The 18403-nt window shown below is 34.8% G+C and overlaps 1 protein-coding gene across 5 annotated transcripts in view; it reads right to left on the reverse strand.

The window, feature by feature from the left end:
- ADGRB3 (adhesion G protein-coupled receptor B3) overlaps positions 1-18403 on the reverse strand; it is a 721030-nt gene that overhangs the window by 369088 nt on the left and 333539 nt on the right. For all 5 annotated transcript variants that reach the window (XM_053904766.1, XM_019417654.2, XM_019417653.2 and 2 more), the window contains 2 exons: positions 16444-16545; positions 15971-16077 (listed from right to left, as the gene is read on the reverse strand). In XM_053904766.1, the coding sequence (XP_053760741.1) occupies positions 15971-16077; positions 16444-16545 (209 nt within the window). The remainder of the gene's footprint in view (positions 1-15970; positions 16078-16443; positions 16546-18403) is intronic.

The raw sequence follows: 18403 nt of genomic DNA on the forward strand, positions 1-18403 counted from the left end.
TAAACAGAGGCACAGCATTCTCTGTGCTCTCTTATCTTACACATATATCGCTCGTATCACACTGAATTATAATAAGTTGCCTATACGTCTTTCTGCCTCACTAGTCTTTCTGGACCTTGAGGGTAGGTTCCCTGCCTTATTTAAAGTCTTAGAATATATTACAGTGAAAGTTTGTTAAGAGTGCATTCAGTTATGATGTCCTAACTGTACCTTCGGGTTGAAATATACTGGAAGGGGCTTTGGAACCAGGGCTGCCTAGATTTTTATTTAAACATTTCAACTTATTATTTATGTAATTTAACTCAATAAAGACTCAGTTTACCATGTCTCTTTTAAGATTTGAAAAATATATCTAAGAGTTAAAATTTCTTTTTATTTATTTATTTATTTACTAACTTCAAATGAACCCACACAAGCCTAAGATAGCATAAGTTACTTCAAACAGGAAAGCTTGTTTCATCAGTCTGTGTGCCCTATGTGAAAGACCTGGAGGCTTTCAACATTTTTCCCTTCACTGTTCTCTAATCACTCTGGTATTTTTCAGTTTCCTCAACAATATTAAGTAAATGTCTGCCTCAGGGCCTTTGAACTTGCTCTACCTTTGGCCTGGAATAGTCTCCCCACAGAGAACCACATATGTTTTGAGCGTGTGTGTGTGTGTGTGTGTGCGTGCGTGTGTGCACGCGTGGTGTTTGTTTGTTGTCATTTCCTCAGAGAAGTTTTACCTGACTTTCCATGTAAAATAGTTTCCCTCTCATTCTCAGCCAACTTACCCTTCTTCACTGTGCTCAAGCTTACCAGCCATTGTACATCTATCTCTTGGCTTATTTGTTTTCCTGCCTTTTCCATTAGAGTATAAGCCTTATGAAGAAAGAGGTGTTGTCTATTTTTTTAGTGTTATATTTCCTGCGCCTAGAGGACTTAACTCAGTATATTGAGCAAATGAATTAAAGGAATGAATGAATAAGTTAATTTCCTTTCACGTTTCTGTCAGATCAGAGGATTAAGTTAGGCACACTTGAAAGCTGTCCTAGTTTGTTTATCAACATGGAAAACACTGAAAACATAGAAAATATTGGTATCAAATAGCATGAAATAAATAAATTTTTTTGACTTAAAGAAACAGTGCAGTTTCTGGCCTGAAAAGTGTCCTGTTAAATAGGTAGAGTGTGAGGAAAATTGTGAAGAGAAATGAAATTAATAGGGTCTACCTAAAAAAAAAAAGAGTCATAAAACTCAGTCTTCAGTTTTGTGCTGGCAGTGCAAATCACAGCTGTGATACTCAAAGCTGCAGAGGACTTGAATGTTCTCCATTAGGAATAGAATGTAGCAACGGTTGCCAAGGTAAACATCATCTAACTACTTCAGATCAGCTCTGTGTCTCTTATTTTGGCAACCCCGACCTATGTCTGTGAGAGATTTTACTGGTACAGATCTAACATATCCTTCCATTCAAACAAAAAAATCACAACACTGACTTAAATTTTAGGAATACAACATTTAGACATGTATTCTATTTGCAATAAAAATAGTACAGAAGGTAATGGATGGTTCAACTAATCAGAGATAGGGAAGGCGGTCTTTCATGTCTGGGTCAGCATCAAATGCAGCAAAAGTCGGTAGTAAATTAACGTCATTGCCATCTGACAGCTGCTTAGCAGGCTTATGTAGAATGAATTGTTCTCAGTCCAGCTCTTTGCAGACAGGTGCCCAAATCATACCACCAGCTCTCACAATTGGCACTAATTAGTATCCTTCCTGGCATTGTCAGTGAAAAGCACCCAGCACATAATACCTTGTAATGTTTGTATACGTGAGTGTAGACTGTTGGTAGCATTTATAAAGGGTATAAAGAATGTTCAGATAAGGCAGATTTCCATTCAGAACATATTTAGTTGAAAAACAATTCCAAGTGCTTGATCTTCCTTTCACAATACAAGTGTACTGTGGAAATGTCTCTCCTTACCTTCTGCCGCCTCTTTTGCTATCTATTTCTAGATTAACCAATCCATGTTTACCTGCTGGACTGTTTTTCTCTTTCCTGGATCATGAAGCAGTAGAGTTCAGATTGGGTTTGCTCACCTTACTTGTTCTGTATTTAAAATTGTCCTTTATTTGCACTCCACCTCCTCTTTTGTTTTTATCTCTATGATTTTATGACTGAACACTATGGTTATCTCTATGATTCTGGATTCCATCCAATCCTCCTCAATCTTTTCCTCTCTCAAAAATATAGCCTGACATAGCATACCTTATTTAAATACTGCTACTTTCCTTTCAATTACGTCTTCTTTGTGTTTCTCTTCAAAATCAAAATCAGAAGTATCAAATCTGACTTGAAATGCACAACTCTTTGAGTTACACGTTAAACTCAACAATTACCTACTAAGCATTGTCTCTGGAAATCTTACTAGTATATTAAGTTTAAAGAATAGCTGGAGTCATAAAACCTGGATTTAAATTGTGGTTCTACTATTTACTACATAGGTCAGTGAACAAATTATTTGTCACTTCCTGAGGATTATTGGATTTGTCTGTGAAAAGAAGCAAATGTCATTACATGGTTGTTATGATGGATTAATACAAAGATAGAGTATAAAAGTAGATAGTCAGGGACTGCTATCCCTTCTTATCTTCCCATCTTCAATTTCTAAGTCCTCTAAATACTAGCTATGTATTGTTTCTCATATCCATCCTTTTTTTAAAAAAATTTTTTAGTGTTTATTTTTGAGACAGAGAGAGACAGAGTATGAACAGGGGAGGGGCAGAGAGAGAGAGAGGGAGACAAAGAACCCGAAGCAGGCTCCAGACTCTGAACTGTCAGCACAGAGCCCGACGTGGGGCTCCAACTCATGAACCAGGAGATCGTGACCCCAGACAAAGTTGGAAGCTTAACCAACTGAGCCATCCAGGTGTCCCTCATATCCATCCTTTTTACCTATAGGCAAGAGATTCATGCTGGTCCAGATCTTCAGTACTTCCCATCACACTCATTACAATAGTCTCCCAACTTATATCACTCAGTCTCCCCATGCTAACCTATCCTACTTTCTCATCTTGAACATGTCACTTCTCTGCTCAAAACACAAACAAAATCAAATACATTCAACATTGTTCGATTTGCAAGACCATCCAAACCCTAACCTATAATTCTAATATTTTATCTCTTTATCTTATTGTATCCATCCCAACACTATTCTCCCATTATTTCTATTGTTAGTGATTTTTTCAGTCTTAATATTTCATTTCTATTGGTGTTTAGTAATTTAATCCACTTTGCTTTTGGATTCTTCAAATTACTATTTATTATTATTATTATCATTATTATTAATGATTTTTAAACTAGTAATACTTTTTAACCAGTCTATTTATTCACAATTGCTTCTTAACCATTGTTTCTTGAATTAGCCTCTTCAGAGTGTATTTTCCTTTTTTTCTAATCTTTACGTGAGTATTTTGGTAGGGTTCTGTGAATGGTAACTCAATCTTAGTCTTACTTTTTTTAAAGTTATATTCACTTTCAATAGATCTTTTAGATAGGGATGTTTTTATTTTCCCCATAGCATTTTCATAATGTGATTTTAGTGCCCTATTTGTTGCAAGTGCAAAGTCTCTTGTCATTTAAATAGCTGATCTTTTGTAAATTACCACCATTTTTGTGTGCTGATCTTTTGTAAATTACCACTATTTTTGTGTGTGTGGTAGCTTTAAATTTTTTCTTTTTGTCTTAGTATAATGCGGATTATATTTATTTGGATTTGCTTTTATTTTTTCATGACTTTTTTCAATCTGAGTATCTTATCAGCCTTCAACTTTAAAAAAATTTTTATAAGCTAACTCAGAGAATGCCGCCTCTCCCATAACTTTTTGTGTTTTCATTCTGGAATTCATTTCTATTACATTATATACATTTCTATTACATTATATACATTTCTATTAAGTGCACACTAAACTTTCTCATTCTATTATTTATTTTTCTAAGTTCTCTTTTATATTTTTCATTTATCTGTTTTGGCTTCTGAGTGACCTTTTTCTGGGTCTAAATTCCAGATTACTAATTCTTTCTTCAATTGTGTCTAGTTGGCTATTTAGTCTCTTCTGTAATTTTAATGACAATATTTTCCACTTATAGAAGTTCTATTTAATCTTTTTCATTTTCTTCCATTCCTTAACTGTGTTTTCTGTTCCTTTTTTAATCTCTGAAATTAGTTTAAACAAAGTTATCTGTTCTTCTATATTTTCTACTATTTTTACTTCTTTACTTTCATTGCTAATGGTCCTGATTTGCTGATTCTCCCAGTGATATTTCTCATTATTGTCAACTCATATTCGGTGAGATGCATTTATTGTTTGGGAGCCCAAAGTTGCTTGTTTGTGAAAGAGTTGTTACAAACTAGTTTTGAGTATGTTTCTTTTAGGGTGGTGGTCTGAGGCAATTCAATGATGCTGAACCATTTTATGCTAATTTTCATATTAATTCCTTTTGTTTATAGCTCAGACTAGAAATTTCAGTTTGTGAAAATTTGTTTCCTCTTACTTCTAAAACCTTGTATAAACTAAATATTTCTTAGACACATCCTAGACCTATAGTTTTTCTAGTCTGTGAGGCCAGCGCAGTCAAAATAGTTCCAGGTCACTGCAAGGGGATAGGTATAGCATCACTGCTTGTGTGCAGGGTGTTGTATCAGTATCTGCAAGAGGGCTTTAGAATCTTAGCCTCCCATATAATAATCTCACATATAATCTGAAATACTTATAGGTCACTGAATCATCAACTCTCCTGTAGAGCTCTAGTTTGACTTTTCTTTTCTAAACTTCTGGTATCTAAGGATTTCCCCATCTTTCTTTTGAGCCCAGATACAATGCAATATTTGCAAATACATTCTTGCTTATAGTTTACACAGAACTCAGTATGATCTATGAAGTGTTAGTTTCGTCTTCCTACTGTTCCACTAGTGCTGCAGGTTCCTAACACTAATGAGACTGAACTACTCACCATTTCTAAAAGAAAGTCGATGGATCCTGCCTTTGCTCCCTGACTCAGGCTCTTCTATACTTCAAATGTTCTCCCCAAATCCTTTTGTAAAATTGTTATTTTTCCTTTCTCCTTCCTGAATTCTTTTCAGATAACTGCAATCATGATATGATCTCTGCTTTCAAGCCTCATAGAAGTAATCTTGCTCTATCATATAATATTATAGTGTTTGTGTTCTTATCTATTATACCAGACCATAAACACCTAAAGGGCTTGCAGTTTCTTATTCATCTATGTGTCCCCTGTAATTTCTTTCTTATTGCCTGGCACACAAAGGTAACTTCTCAAAGGGCGTGCTAAATTAAATTGAAATTACAGGAGGATTTTCCCTTTTTTAACTATCAACTTCATTAGTTGACAAGGTAAAAACATGGCAGTTCTGATTATTCAATACAATGGAATATGTAATAATGGGGAACTTCTACATTTCCTGACATAATTATCTTTTAAAAGATATCCAATTAATATAAATAGGCAAAAGATTTCAGAAGTTTTAAATATCTATAGTTATAGTTATATAACTACTACCTTTTAAAACAGAATAACAACAATTGCAACAGTGATAAAGCATTTATTGAAAGCCTATTATATGGCAAGCATGGGACAAAGTGTTTTTGCATGAATTACCTCCTTTGAGTTTTAAAATGTTGGAGTGCCATAATTATTCAAATTTTACGGATAAAAGACTATTGACTTAGCGTAGTGAACTGCATCCCCAGGATTGTTTGGCTCTTGAATTGTACTGAGATTTAAGCTCAGGAAGTAGATTTCAGAGTTCCTACTCTTAACTACTACATGCTTAACTCAGGTTTTATATGTGCTTTTGTTAGAAACTGTCAAAATGCTTAAATATTTAAAAATCATTCTCAACCATGTTTAAGGAGACACTAAATCTTTTTCACATGAAAAAGAATATGAGAAGGAAGAGACTTGAAGCAACTTGCCAGACTGTTGAGGTACTGCCAGTTATTTGAGTAGTGGTCATTATTTTGGAATGTAATGTGTAAATGTTCCTAAAGTCATTTACCAATATCTATAAAAGGTTTTGTAAGTAGTGCTATACAAGTGGAGGGAAAAAGTCCACCATGGATAAGTCAAGGATTCTATTTCCCTTGGCCTATATTTTCTAATTCTCTTAATTTTGTCACTGAAGTAGTTCAGAAAGGTTTATAATTTTAATATTTCCTTTAAAAATTATAATTATTAGTAATTTACTCTGCTCACACTGCAGCACTCTATGAGGATCTTTGCTCCAAAGGGCAAGTCTTAAAAGTTTCTGTGTCATTCACATTTAATACTGTTGACAAGATCGACAGTGAAAGGAAAAAAAAAACACTGAAGTCCAAAAATAATTGCTTTTTATAGTTCTTGTTCTTTATATAGACAGATATCGTGAGGGTCATGTTTTAAAGAGTAGGTGTGTTTCTGAAATAACCTTATTCTTTTCACTTTATGCCTCCTACTGCCAGCCACAGTTGTCTCTATTGTGTGAATCTTAAAAAAAGATTTATCGTAGTCACTTTGTGCAAATGACACACTTTAAACATCATATATTTATATATTATTTTCAGCATCAACTCCTACAGTCCATCTGTAAGTTACATTAAAGGTTCTCACAGCTCTAAGTGGCTTCAATTAAAAGATAATTATATGAGAAACTTCTTTTCATAAAACAATAATCTAAATATATGCCTTTGTTTCAGTTCATAACTATCATTTTCTAAGACCAAAGTCATTCATTAGATGATGATATTAAATTATTTATAGATCTATCTCATGAAAAAGAGATCATCCTGTATGGAAAAGAAAGCACATTGTTCTACTATACCAATGGTTCTTAATTTTCCCTAGACTTAATATAAAAAGCTTAATATAAAAACACAAGCCAGAGTTGTCCTATGGCTAGGAGTTCAAATTTGAAAAGAAGCCTCCTGCCTAAATTATAATATATAATTGCATAATTATATGTAACTAAATATATAATATATAATTACATAATACGTGTGTGTGTGTGTGTGTGTGTGTGTGTGTGTGTGTGTTGCACAGAAGCTGGGATGAAAATACTTAGGCCAAAGGGTATTTGGTATCCCAATTTCTTGCCTTAGGAATTCCTGAAATGAGAGACAGGATGCCATGAATTTCAGAATTCCAATTTACTGTTATTAGAATAAACTAAATCATGAAGAAAACTGATGAAGAAAAGTGAGTTAGGTATACACTATGCTAACTTGTAAATTTCTAAAATAAGAATGAGAGCATAGTAAATTTACCTAACAGTAAAAACAAAACAAAACTAGAATTAGCTTTAATTGCAGAGTTTTTGGCTAGACTTAGTCAAAAGTACAGTTCCTGAGCAAGAGACATGGGTAGATTGGATTTCTTAACAACAAATCTAGAAATTCTTATTAATATTCTGAGCTAGGGGACAGAACTAGATAGAGCATGTTCTACGAATTCAAAGCAGATAATAATCAACAGACTGGGACCCAAATTTTTCAGGAACCTCCTCAATGAGAGACAGAGCATTACCTAACCTAATATTTCTCTATGGCTTTTTCAATTATATTTCCATCACTTAAATCTCCTAATCCTTGTAATATTGCATCAGTCAGAATGGGATATGTTATGCTGTGATAACAAACAACTTTAAAATATTAGTGCCTAAAAACAGCAAAAAATTATTTCTCACTCACACCACATACGCAACACAGGAACCAGGAAGGCTGTATTCATCATAGTCATTGAGGGGCTTGGGGTGGTGGAGTTTGAAAGATTTTGCATTGGCAATGACATTCTCAGGCCTGACATGACAAAGACCACTTCCATACACAACCAACTGATGTATTCTAGTCACAGTTCACACCTAAGTTCAAGGGGTGAAGTAACACAATCCTCCCATGTGCCCAGAAAAGGAAAATTAGGTATCACCTGATATGGTTATGCCTTGTGATGCTATGGAACTGGCTAGCAATCATTTAATTTCTTTGCAGTCACCCACCAAAACATTACTTTCTTTACATTTTACATTTTTTACATCATTTTCCATTTTACTTCTTTGCATTCTTCTGCCACTGTGCTCCTTAAACTTTGATGCACATATGAATCACAGAGGGAACTTTTCAAAATGCAGATTCTGATTAACTTGGTCTGGAATGGGGTTTGAGATTCTACACTTCTAACAAGTGCCCAGGTGCTGCTGATACTTTTGGTCTTCAGAAAACATTTTGGCTCTACCAAATGCCTTCTCTGCACCTGCATCCAAGTAGCTCAACTGTGTTGAAGAAACATCACAACTAAACTGACTAGCTAGCTGTACTCTAAGTTCTTTATTTCAAACCTTAGTACAAGACAACCTTTGGCAACCCCTAAACACACCTGCCTCAAACTATTCTCTATTGTCCTGCCTTCCTCATTTCAGAAAATGACTTTACCATCACCCAAATCTGCTCATTCAGCCTTAATGAAGGATGACATCATCTCTCATCTGGATTACTACAGCGGGCTTGACAGCTTCCACTCCTGCTACCCTATAGTCTGTTCTCCATAGAACACCATATAACACTCTTCAATTATATTGAATCACATCACTCCTTACTGTCAATGGCTTCCCATTGCATTTAGAATAAAAGCCAAACTCCAAGCAAAGGTCTTTAAAGCACAGAATTATTTTTTCCCTATCGACTTCTCCAACTTTATCTCATGACATTCTGTTATTGCTCACTACCTCTGCCCACTAGATCATCTTTCACTTCCTTAAAGACTTCAAAGTTTTTCCAGATGCCAGTGCCTCAAATGGAGTGTACTCTTATTCTCTGGGACACTCATTCTCTCAAGTCTTTAATGCCTAGATTCATCTCATTTTTCAGGCCACAGCTATTTAAAGCTATTAAAATCATTTCCTCATGGAGACCTCTCTGACTTTTTTATCTAAAGCAGTCCCCAAACTTTATTTCCTATGTTGGTACTTTGTTAACTTCCTTCAACATATCACAATTTGTAATTATCTTATATCTTTTCCTGTCTACTTTACTTGTATTTGTGTATGTCACATTCAAGATGTATCCTCAGGTCCCTGCACTCTGTTGCATATAGTTAAAGGTCAGAAGATATTTGTAGGGTAAGTTAATGGGTAGTTGAATTGATAGATGAATGACTGAATAATGGAGTACACTTTCCTTTATAAGATTTTTTCATTTGACAGTAGCCTAATTCTATATAAAGTACATTCTATTAAATCATCCTATGACGAAGTTTCAAGTCAGTGAATTTCCATGGCCAAAACTGACCCTAACATTTCTTCTCCAAGTCACACTAAATCCATAATCTGGGAGAATCTTAAAAGCCTCCTTGGCTTTTATAGTTATAATCAGTAATATATTGTGAGTTTTAAAAAGATGAAGTAAAGTGTAACTTGAGAAGTATTTCATTATATACCTGTATAATAGACACCTTTAAATTTCCCTAGGAAACACTGTTATATGTATTTAAGACTTTTTTATAATACAATTGAAATTTGTTTAGTATAGTAATTCCTCTAAAGCTAATGCTTTTGCCACTAAAACTAGAAAAATCCACACAAATTACAAAAATCATACTCTTTAGAGCATCAGAGAGCTATGGATAAAATAACTAAATTTCCAGAAAAAGGAGATCCTTTCTATGGTACCCAACAATTTTAGTCATTTGAAGGGGGGCAGGCAAGAAGTGAAGGGCAGGTATAATCCTGGAAGAAAACTTCTAGTGACGAAAGAGAAACTAATGTTTTTCAGTTGCCCAGGGCTAGAGAAGTGTACTGGAAAACTGATGGTCCCTAAAAGCCTTACTAGAATTTTTCTTCATGAGACATTGGCTGAAGTTTTGAAATATGTAGGAAGCTGAGAAATTAAGATGAAAACTTCTAAAATGCAGAGTGAAATTTTCTTCATCCTTGTAAGTATGTATTTAGAAACAAATTTGAAGTTGCTTGGACAGAAATCTGGAACACTGAGCTGGTACCTTTGAAGGAAAGAACTGAATCTTCTACAGTTTCTAAGGGTTGATGGGATAGTCAAAATAGGATCTTTATCCAAAGCCTTTAAGACACACAGTGGAGGAAGGAGGACTAAGCAGAGATAGTTTTACTAAAACAGCAAATCATCCTTAACCCAGCTCAAATCTTGATTGCACTGAATTATCAGCTCCTCACTGTATTTGAATTAACAGAAAAGGGGGAATGCTTTTTGGTGGACATCAACACTGTCTAAAGCCCCTATATGTGTTTTACACAATGTCTGATATGTAACAAAAAATTAGTAGATATGCCAGATGATGTGACTGATAAAATAAGTCCATTCACAGATTCTCCAAATATTAGATTTCACTGATAAGTAAATTAAAATGACTGTGGTTAAAGTGTTTAAGACAACAGAGGAGGAAAAAAGGAAAATTCTAAAAGACTTGAAATATTAAAAAACAAGACAAAACAAAGAAACAAAGACAATTTAAAAAATATATATTCTAATCCAGAAGTTAGTGAATTCTCACCTGTGGGCCAAATCCAGCCCACTGCCCAGTTTCATATAAAGTTTTACTGGAACATTGTTATGTTTACTTACTGTCTATGACTGTTCTTGTGTTAATCGTCAGAGTTGAATAGTTAGAACAGATGCCATATGGGATGTAAAGTCTAAGATATTCATTATCTTCTCCTTGAAATATACTGTCAACTTTGAGATATGAATTTCTTAGAACATCAATATTTAGTTAACATATTACTTCTATTTTTTCCCCCATCAGATCCTTTAGGGTAGATAGCATTCAATAAATGTGAATTCTTACCATTTGCTGAACACTCAGTGAACTCATAATTTTATTCAGGACCACCTGTTAAATACTGCAAAATTACGAGGTTGAACTCAGATCTTGAGTTCTCTCTGCCTTTGTCCCTCTTGGTCTCTTTCCCTCTCTGACTCTACCCTTTCCCCTCAAGTTTCCCCTAAAGAAAGATATGTCTATTTTTATCTCTCTGTCTTAATACACCACCCATAAAAGTAGACAAAAACAGGAGAAACAAAGTCTTAATATCAGGATTCAAACTCCCTGACAGCCCTTTCCACAGTCAACTTTTCAATGACTTAGATTATTAATCTTACTTCCATATTTGTTTTTTTTCAAATTTTTTAATGTTTATTAATTTTTGATAAAGAGAGAGAGAGAGGGAGAGAGAGCAGGAGAGGAGCAGAGAGAGAGAGGGAAACACAGAATCCAAAGCAGGCTCCAGGCTCTGAGCTGTCAGCACAGAGCCCGACGTGGGGCTTGAACTCCCAAACTGTGAAATCATGACTTGAGCTGAAGTCAGATGCTTAACAGGCTGAGCCACCCAGGTACTGCTATTTGTGTGTTAAATGAAGGTTTGAAAAATAGAAACAGAGGTGTTAAGGTACAATGACTTAAAAGGTAACATTTATACCCAATTCTACATATGTCCATATGGAAGGACTTCTATTAGAGTAATATCTATCTTTGATCTTTTTCAATCCCATCACTCACTCCTCTCCAGGAAAAGAGTAATGACATATACTGGATGAATTTAAGAAAAGGCATTGGTATGCGTGGTTCAACTTTTGCTTTAGAACTCTCTACATGCAGAGAGTATATATCCTACTAGTTCTGTCACTTCAAGCATAGGAGTGTGTATGTGCGCGCGTGCCTGTGTGAGCATGTATTTGTATGTGTGTAAAAGAGACAGAGGGAGGGAGAGAATTAAAAAAAGAGAGATGACTGAGGTAGGAAGAAGTTGTCTGTGATTGCCCAGATGTACTAGATACAGGGTGATCTATTTCATACAGGGAGAGGCTGGCCCTCTTTGCCCACAATATTCATCCTTCTTCTTGAAAGAGCTTTATGAGTAACAAGAAAATGTTTTCTCAATTTGCCTGACTCCTGTGCCCATTTCTCAACAGGTTGTAAAATTATTTCTACTTTGTTTGGTACAAAATTCAGAAAATATCCCAGAATATGAATGGAAATATTAACAAGTGAGAAAATATCAAAATTTCAAGAATCCTACTACACTTTATTCTTCTCTCCTCAATTTTTAAAAATTGTGTGCATTTGTTTGTGGTTTGTATTTTTAATAAATAACAGTTGGATCATGTTTAATTTTAGAGCTTATAAGGTTTCAAACAAATTCATGACTATTAGCTTATTGAAATTCTGCAATGGCCAAATAATTTCATAAAATAATGTCATCAATCACTCCACATTTCTAGATATTTTGGGGCTAGGAAAATTGCACATGAGGGATAATACTTATTAATTTCATGTGGTTAAAATTCATGAACATTAAGCCTGGTGTATCACCTGAGAACCCTCCAGCTGCCAGTATGCTCCCACTGATTAGAAAAGTGGCAGAGACATTCTTTATAAGTGTCTATGGAATATCTAATATATGCTTAGTATATGCTAGTATATGCTTAGTACTGTGTTAGTCACTAGAGAAATAAAGATTAAAAAAAAAAAACTCACATGGCCTCTGTCCTCAAAGAGTTCAAACTAAATGTTCAACGTGATGGATTAGTGATTTTATATATCAAACTGTTTAACCAACCCATTCTGTCTACCTCCACTGGCTTATAATTATGAGAGTTCATAGAAAAAACTCATCTAATGTTTATTAATGATAAAAAGTCATTACAAACTTGGTTTATCACTGTAATTTTGCAAAATGGGTATTTAAAATATTGTAATCTACGTGGGTATGTACATGTATTGTAATCCATATGTAAAAGAGTTGGAAAACAGAGCTCTACCTATTTAAAATAATTCTCCATAGTAGGTAACAATTAACATTTTAATGAGCTTTCTGATTATAGAGGGGGCAAAGAATGAAATCCTTCAAAGAAAATAGAACAATTACATTGTGAAATAATAAATTCTACTAAAGGAGAAGATGCAGAGTCTTTAAAGTGATTTTAGAATCTGTGGGAATCAAAACTGTTCTATATCACAAGCACTATCTAGCTTTGCTACTCAGACAAAGCACGGGAAGCAATAGGAATAAGAGTATGAAGGGAAGTTGGTTTCATTTCCACCTCCAATTGACTTTTTAGAGTACACATGATGAATTTGATGGGTTAGGTAAGCATTATTTAAGGCACAGATTGGTCCTATACTTCCCTAAACATGTAAAGGAAAAGATCATGATCCGTAGGCAAATACTAGATGTGTGTATATATATGCATGTGTAAGTGTGTGTATATTTTTGTATAGGTATATAAACATAATTCATGTGCAAAAATCCATGTGACATCAATTTTATACTCCCATCCCTCTATTAATCTATCTACCTATCTATTCCTCCATCTGTATTATTTTTCCACATGTGTAGTTCACATTAATAATAGGTTGAGTTCTAAAATTTTACTTTTTTTTTTAAACAAATTTTTTTTTAATGTTCTTTATGTTTGAGAGACAGAGTGTGAGCAGGAGAGGGACAGAGAGAGGGAGACACAGAATCTGAAGCAGGCTCCAGGCTCTGAGCTGTTAGCACAGAGCCCGATGCCGGGCTTGAACTCACAGATGGTGAGATCATGACCTGAGCCTAACTCAGACACTTAACCCAGGTGCCCCTTAAAATTTTACTCTTATTGAGATAATACTTTAACTCAATGTATATTCTGTACATGTAGATATTAATACCTCATGGTTACAAAGTTCTTTTACAATTCATAAGATTTAATATGTATAGTATGTCTTCTGCTCTCCCTTGAAACTTCCAGAGATGTTAAAATGAGGCTACCAACTTCTTTTTGCAAAGCCAAGATTTGAGATTACATGACTTTTCCAAAAACACACCACCCAAAAATTATGTCTTCAGTACCAGAATCTAAGGGCAGATGATTTCAAATCAAAAGCTCAGGAGGTGGCATGGCCTCCAGAAAAGAGGTTAAGCTTTGGAACAACTGTAGCTGGACACAACTTTCACTCTTTGCCTCGTAAAACTGGATTGTTCCCTTGTAGATTTTCAGTACTTTGTATGCAAACTGAGGCAGGGATATTCACCTTGCAGATTCTTGTGAGCACTGGAGTCGGTTTATCAAAGTGTCCAGGCTGAGTGTCTGGTACTTTGTAGGAGCTGAGTACACTGAGATTGCTTTTTATTCTATAATATCACACATCTGATTTATGTATGCAAGTCAACCAAGGCATATACAACTGGTTGTGAAATTATTGACTGAATGATTTCTATGGAATTCACAGTTCAAGATCAATTCTTATATTTCACACAGTGTTTCTGTTTCTCTCCATTATCAGATGAAATGCAAACTCATTAAATATTAGTATACAAAACACTGAATTTAGGAAGTAAAAATTTTCTGTAAAAAAGTGATATTACTTATTAACAAATTCATAAGGATTGACTTATGATTTATTTAATCCCTGTAATTACTCCCATTCATTACTATGGATTAACAAGAATTGAATGTGGATATTATTAAGATTAAGTAAACAAAATCAAATGTCTAAAATTAGGGAAAAATAAAATTCATTAAAATTAAATTCATAAGGAAATTTTTGGTTAATCTTTTTTTTTTTTAATGTTTACTTATTTATTTTTGAGAGAGAGAGAGAGTAAGCAGGGAAGGGGGTAGTGGGCAGAGAGAGCGGGAAAGAGAGAATCCCAGATAGGGTCTGCACTGTCAGCACAGAGTCAGATGCGAGGTTCAGTCTCACAAACTGTGAGATCATGAGCTTAACTGAAATATATATTTTTAAATCTAGGTATTTGTATGTAACCAGTATATATTGACATGTATGTCAGTACTTGTATGTAACTCTCCTATCTATATCTATATCTATATCTATAGATATGACAGGAATAGATAGATAGATAAACAGATAACAGGAATAAGGCTCTAAATGGTAAATAATCATCAATTCAATTACTACTACCGATTTGGTAAGTAAACTATTAGTATTTCGTTTTCAGTTTTTTTTAATGTGATTTTTTTTGTTTTTTTGAGAACTAAACACATTTACTTCATCAATAGGAGTTACTATTTCATGAACCGAATTTCCATCCACAAGCAAGAATCTTCTTTAGATTTTTTAAAAAAGAATTATGCATTGTTTTGAGTGACAGTAAAAAAAAAATGAAAGAAAACATAAGCACAACAAAACTTGAAAGTTCTTAACTAAATATCATCCCTGTCAATGTCTAACTTTCCAGCTGGCTCATGATCATATTTGTTCTAAACTCCACAATGTTTATTCATTGATAGAGTTCCTCTTGATTGTCAGGATGAAATGACAACAGTCTCCAATAATGACAATGACTTGCACTTCTAAAACACCAAGCAAAATTTAACTGTGCTCAAAATATTCATACATCATAGTTTGTGAGAAATTCAGTGATGTGTGGGAACAGAGGGGCAATTTTTGAAAAATTTGGTCCACTTAATCTTTTGCAAGTAATTAATTTTCTCTGGTGCAGTAACACTATCATTTTTTCAATGTCTTACTGTCAAAATGCAGTGAGAAATTTGATACCTAAATGAACAGCTTATCATTTTCCGACTACTAAGAAATATAATTTAGAAATAAACAGTATTTTGCAATGTCTTAGATATGATTTAACACAGACCTGTGCTAATTTTAACATACAGTTTAATTCTTCCAGGTAAAACTGAATAACGAATTTTGTTCAGGCCTTGTCCGCATTAGACAAGGAATTCCTTCATGTAAATAGCAGGATCCCCAAAAACCCAAGCCCTAGGAACAAAACAGTTTAGCAGTGACTTATAAAAATGAGCTTTCTGTCACATCACTTTTTCCTTCAGGCGTTTTTTCAGAGATTTTGGCTGATTTGATTATAAAGCAGAAGGTTAAATTCTCACACAGTGATCATTAGGAAAAAATAAACAGAGCAAGTACGAAAGCTGGCTTTGCACCTACTGAATGCTGCAAGTGTCTGTACTCATTGGATATGCATCTTGCAAAGCTCGGCTGTTCCCAGAAGGCCACTCCATGAAGACTGAGAGAGCAGCGTCTGCTAGTGGTGCCTGTGCGTCACAAAGAACAGAGAGAAGCTTTATAACAGAGATGCTAGAAGGCATCACATAATTGGGAGGCAGGCTGAAGAATTGGGTTTGTACGTTTTCTTGCTTAGAAAACATGCATATGAAAATGTTACGTTGATTATCTTTAAAGTGCATGTTAATGCCACTGAGAAACCATTGCACCAGCAATACTTTCTAGGTCTCTTCATTGGCTCCATTTACGAAGCACTTTACGAAGATTGTCTCATTGCTTATTGCACAGATTTATTTATGGATATAGGACAAAAGCATGACTTCATACACAAACATAGCATGCTGTTCTTAGAGGGCAATCATCATTTGGATTTGGGTGGGTCATTCGTACTTTACCTGTGGCATTCAGTGGGCACTGATTGAATGCCAAGTCGCCTGCCGGGGTCCTTTTCCACACCATCGACATCAGGTAATCCTCTGGGCATATTTCATAAGGTGCTGCAATTTAAAACAGACGGAACTGAATGCCAGCAGTGTTTATTTTTCTAAATATTGGCAATAAACAGTCCTCAAATGCATCTCTCTATCTGCAGAGTTCTTTCATTTTCCTTAAAGTATATCATTTACTGAAATGTTAGCAGTGTTTTCATAAAGAAAAAAAACCACCAGGTTTCATTTCATTATCTACAAAATCTTCACAAAAATGTGCTTTCTTTTGAAGGTGCTTACTGTTCAGACTTTTTAAAAAGTCGTTTGAATTTGCTTATAAATTGAACATTACATTCAAACACATAAATCAAAAATCTTTCCAATATTCATGATGTTTTGAAATGTTGTGAAATAAAATGATTTCCAATAAACTGAAAGCCATATTAGAATTACTAACTCTAAGTGTTAAGAGGAAATAAACATACAGGGCAAAAATATATAACTTTTTATTCTTCATACAAGGGCAATAATGTCAATCATACTATATCATGTAAAAATAAACTGATTTGATCTTTTGGCCTTATAATTTTCAAAAACTCAATTGAATCACTGAGATGAGAAACTCAAAAGGTATTTCAAGAATAACAGATGTATACCAGAAATAATTTAATAGAAAGCCAAAGGATTTGTGAAGTCTATCTGTACTGTGTTTTGTATTAAACCTCACACCGTGCTCCTAAAAAGAACATACTAGTCCTTTCTCTAGACACACCTACTATTGTGCTTTTCACACAGCACTGCCGTTTATATTCTATTTTCACATATTTGTGTTCACTGTTTTCCTGGGATCTTGTTGTCTTCTCATCTCTGTATCTTGTACCTAATAATTTGGCACACAGAAGTTGCTCCAAATTGAATAAATAAATGAATCAATATATGATTATATACATACCTTTAATAAATAAATAAGGACCAAAAATAATAAGTACCTAATATATTCATGAGTGTCACTCCCTGGGAGAAATGTCTTCCTTTGAGGACAATATACTATTTAATCCATGCTAATCATAATCTACTGATCCCGATTCTACTTCAGAATTTATGAGCTTATTAGGATACATTATAATTATTAGTGGGGAAGAATACAGTTTGAGACTTTTTGATCTTGAAACAATGCTTTCTTTATCTGGGGTAGCAGGGCCAGAAACTTCTGCTCTTCCTGGGGTGGGGATTGGACAAAATGGACAAAGTGGTTCCCAGCTTGCTAACCTCCGAGATCAGTGTGGAAGTGGGTGGTTGCATGTGCGTGGCTGGGGGTAATGGCTGCTTCCCTTAATTTGTTTTTCTGTTACTTCTATTCTTGCAGTATTGGAGGAGGGAGCCCTTGTAGGGGGCTGTCCCTATTTCCACCTGAGTTATACCATGTTTTTGGGACATTTTTAAAAAAATATATTATTTTATGTTTTTGATTTATGGTGACTCCACCTGTATTCATCACCACCACTCCCAAGCCCGACTCTGGCAAATCCTGTTCTTGGATCCTAGGAAAGGGCCAGGCTAGCCTCAGCCCCCCTGCCTCCAGTGGAGCTGGAGGGAACAATTTCAGGAGTGTGGAGTGACGGGCTGGTGGACAGGCTAACATTGGTGGCTGCAGGGTCTCACAGGCAGCCACAGAAGGGTTTAACAAAAGATCATGATTCAATTTTTAATTTTAAGAAGATCAGTTTGCTTTCCCTGGGTAAAAGAGATGGGAGAGCAGTAGGTGGGACAAGACAACTGAAGAGGCTAATGCAGTGCTTCAGCATTGAAGTGACGGTAGCTTTAGGTAGGATGTTTGGACTAAAGATGAAGAAAAGGTGGATACAAGATAAATTTGGAAAGTAGTATGCAAAATGATGGGGGAATGAGGGACTAAGGAGTTAAGGAT

The sequence above is a fragment of the Panthera pardus genome, unplaced genomic scaffold, assembly GCF_024362965.1.
Source record: "Panthera pardus isolate Hobbes unplaced genomic scaffold, ASM2436296v1 HiC_scaffold_17, whole genome shotgun sequence".
NCBI lineage: Eukaryota > Metazoa > Chordata > Mammalia > Carnivora > Felidae > Panthera > Panthera pardus.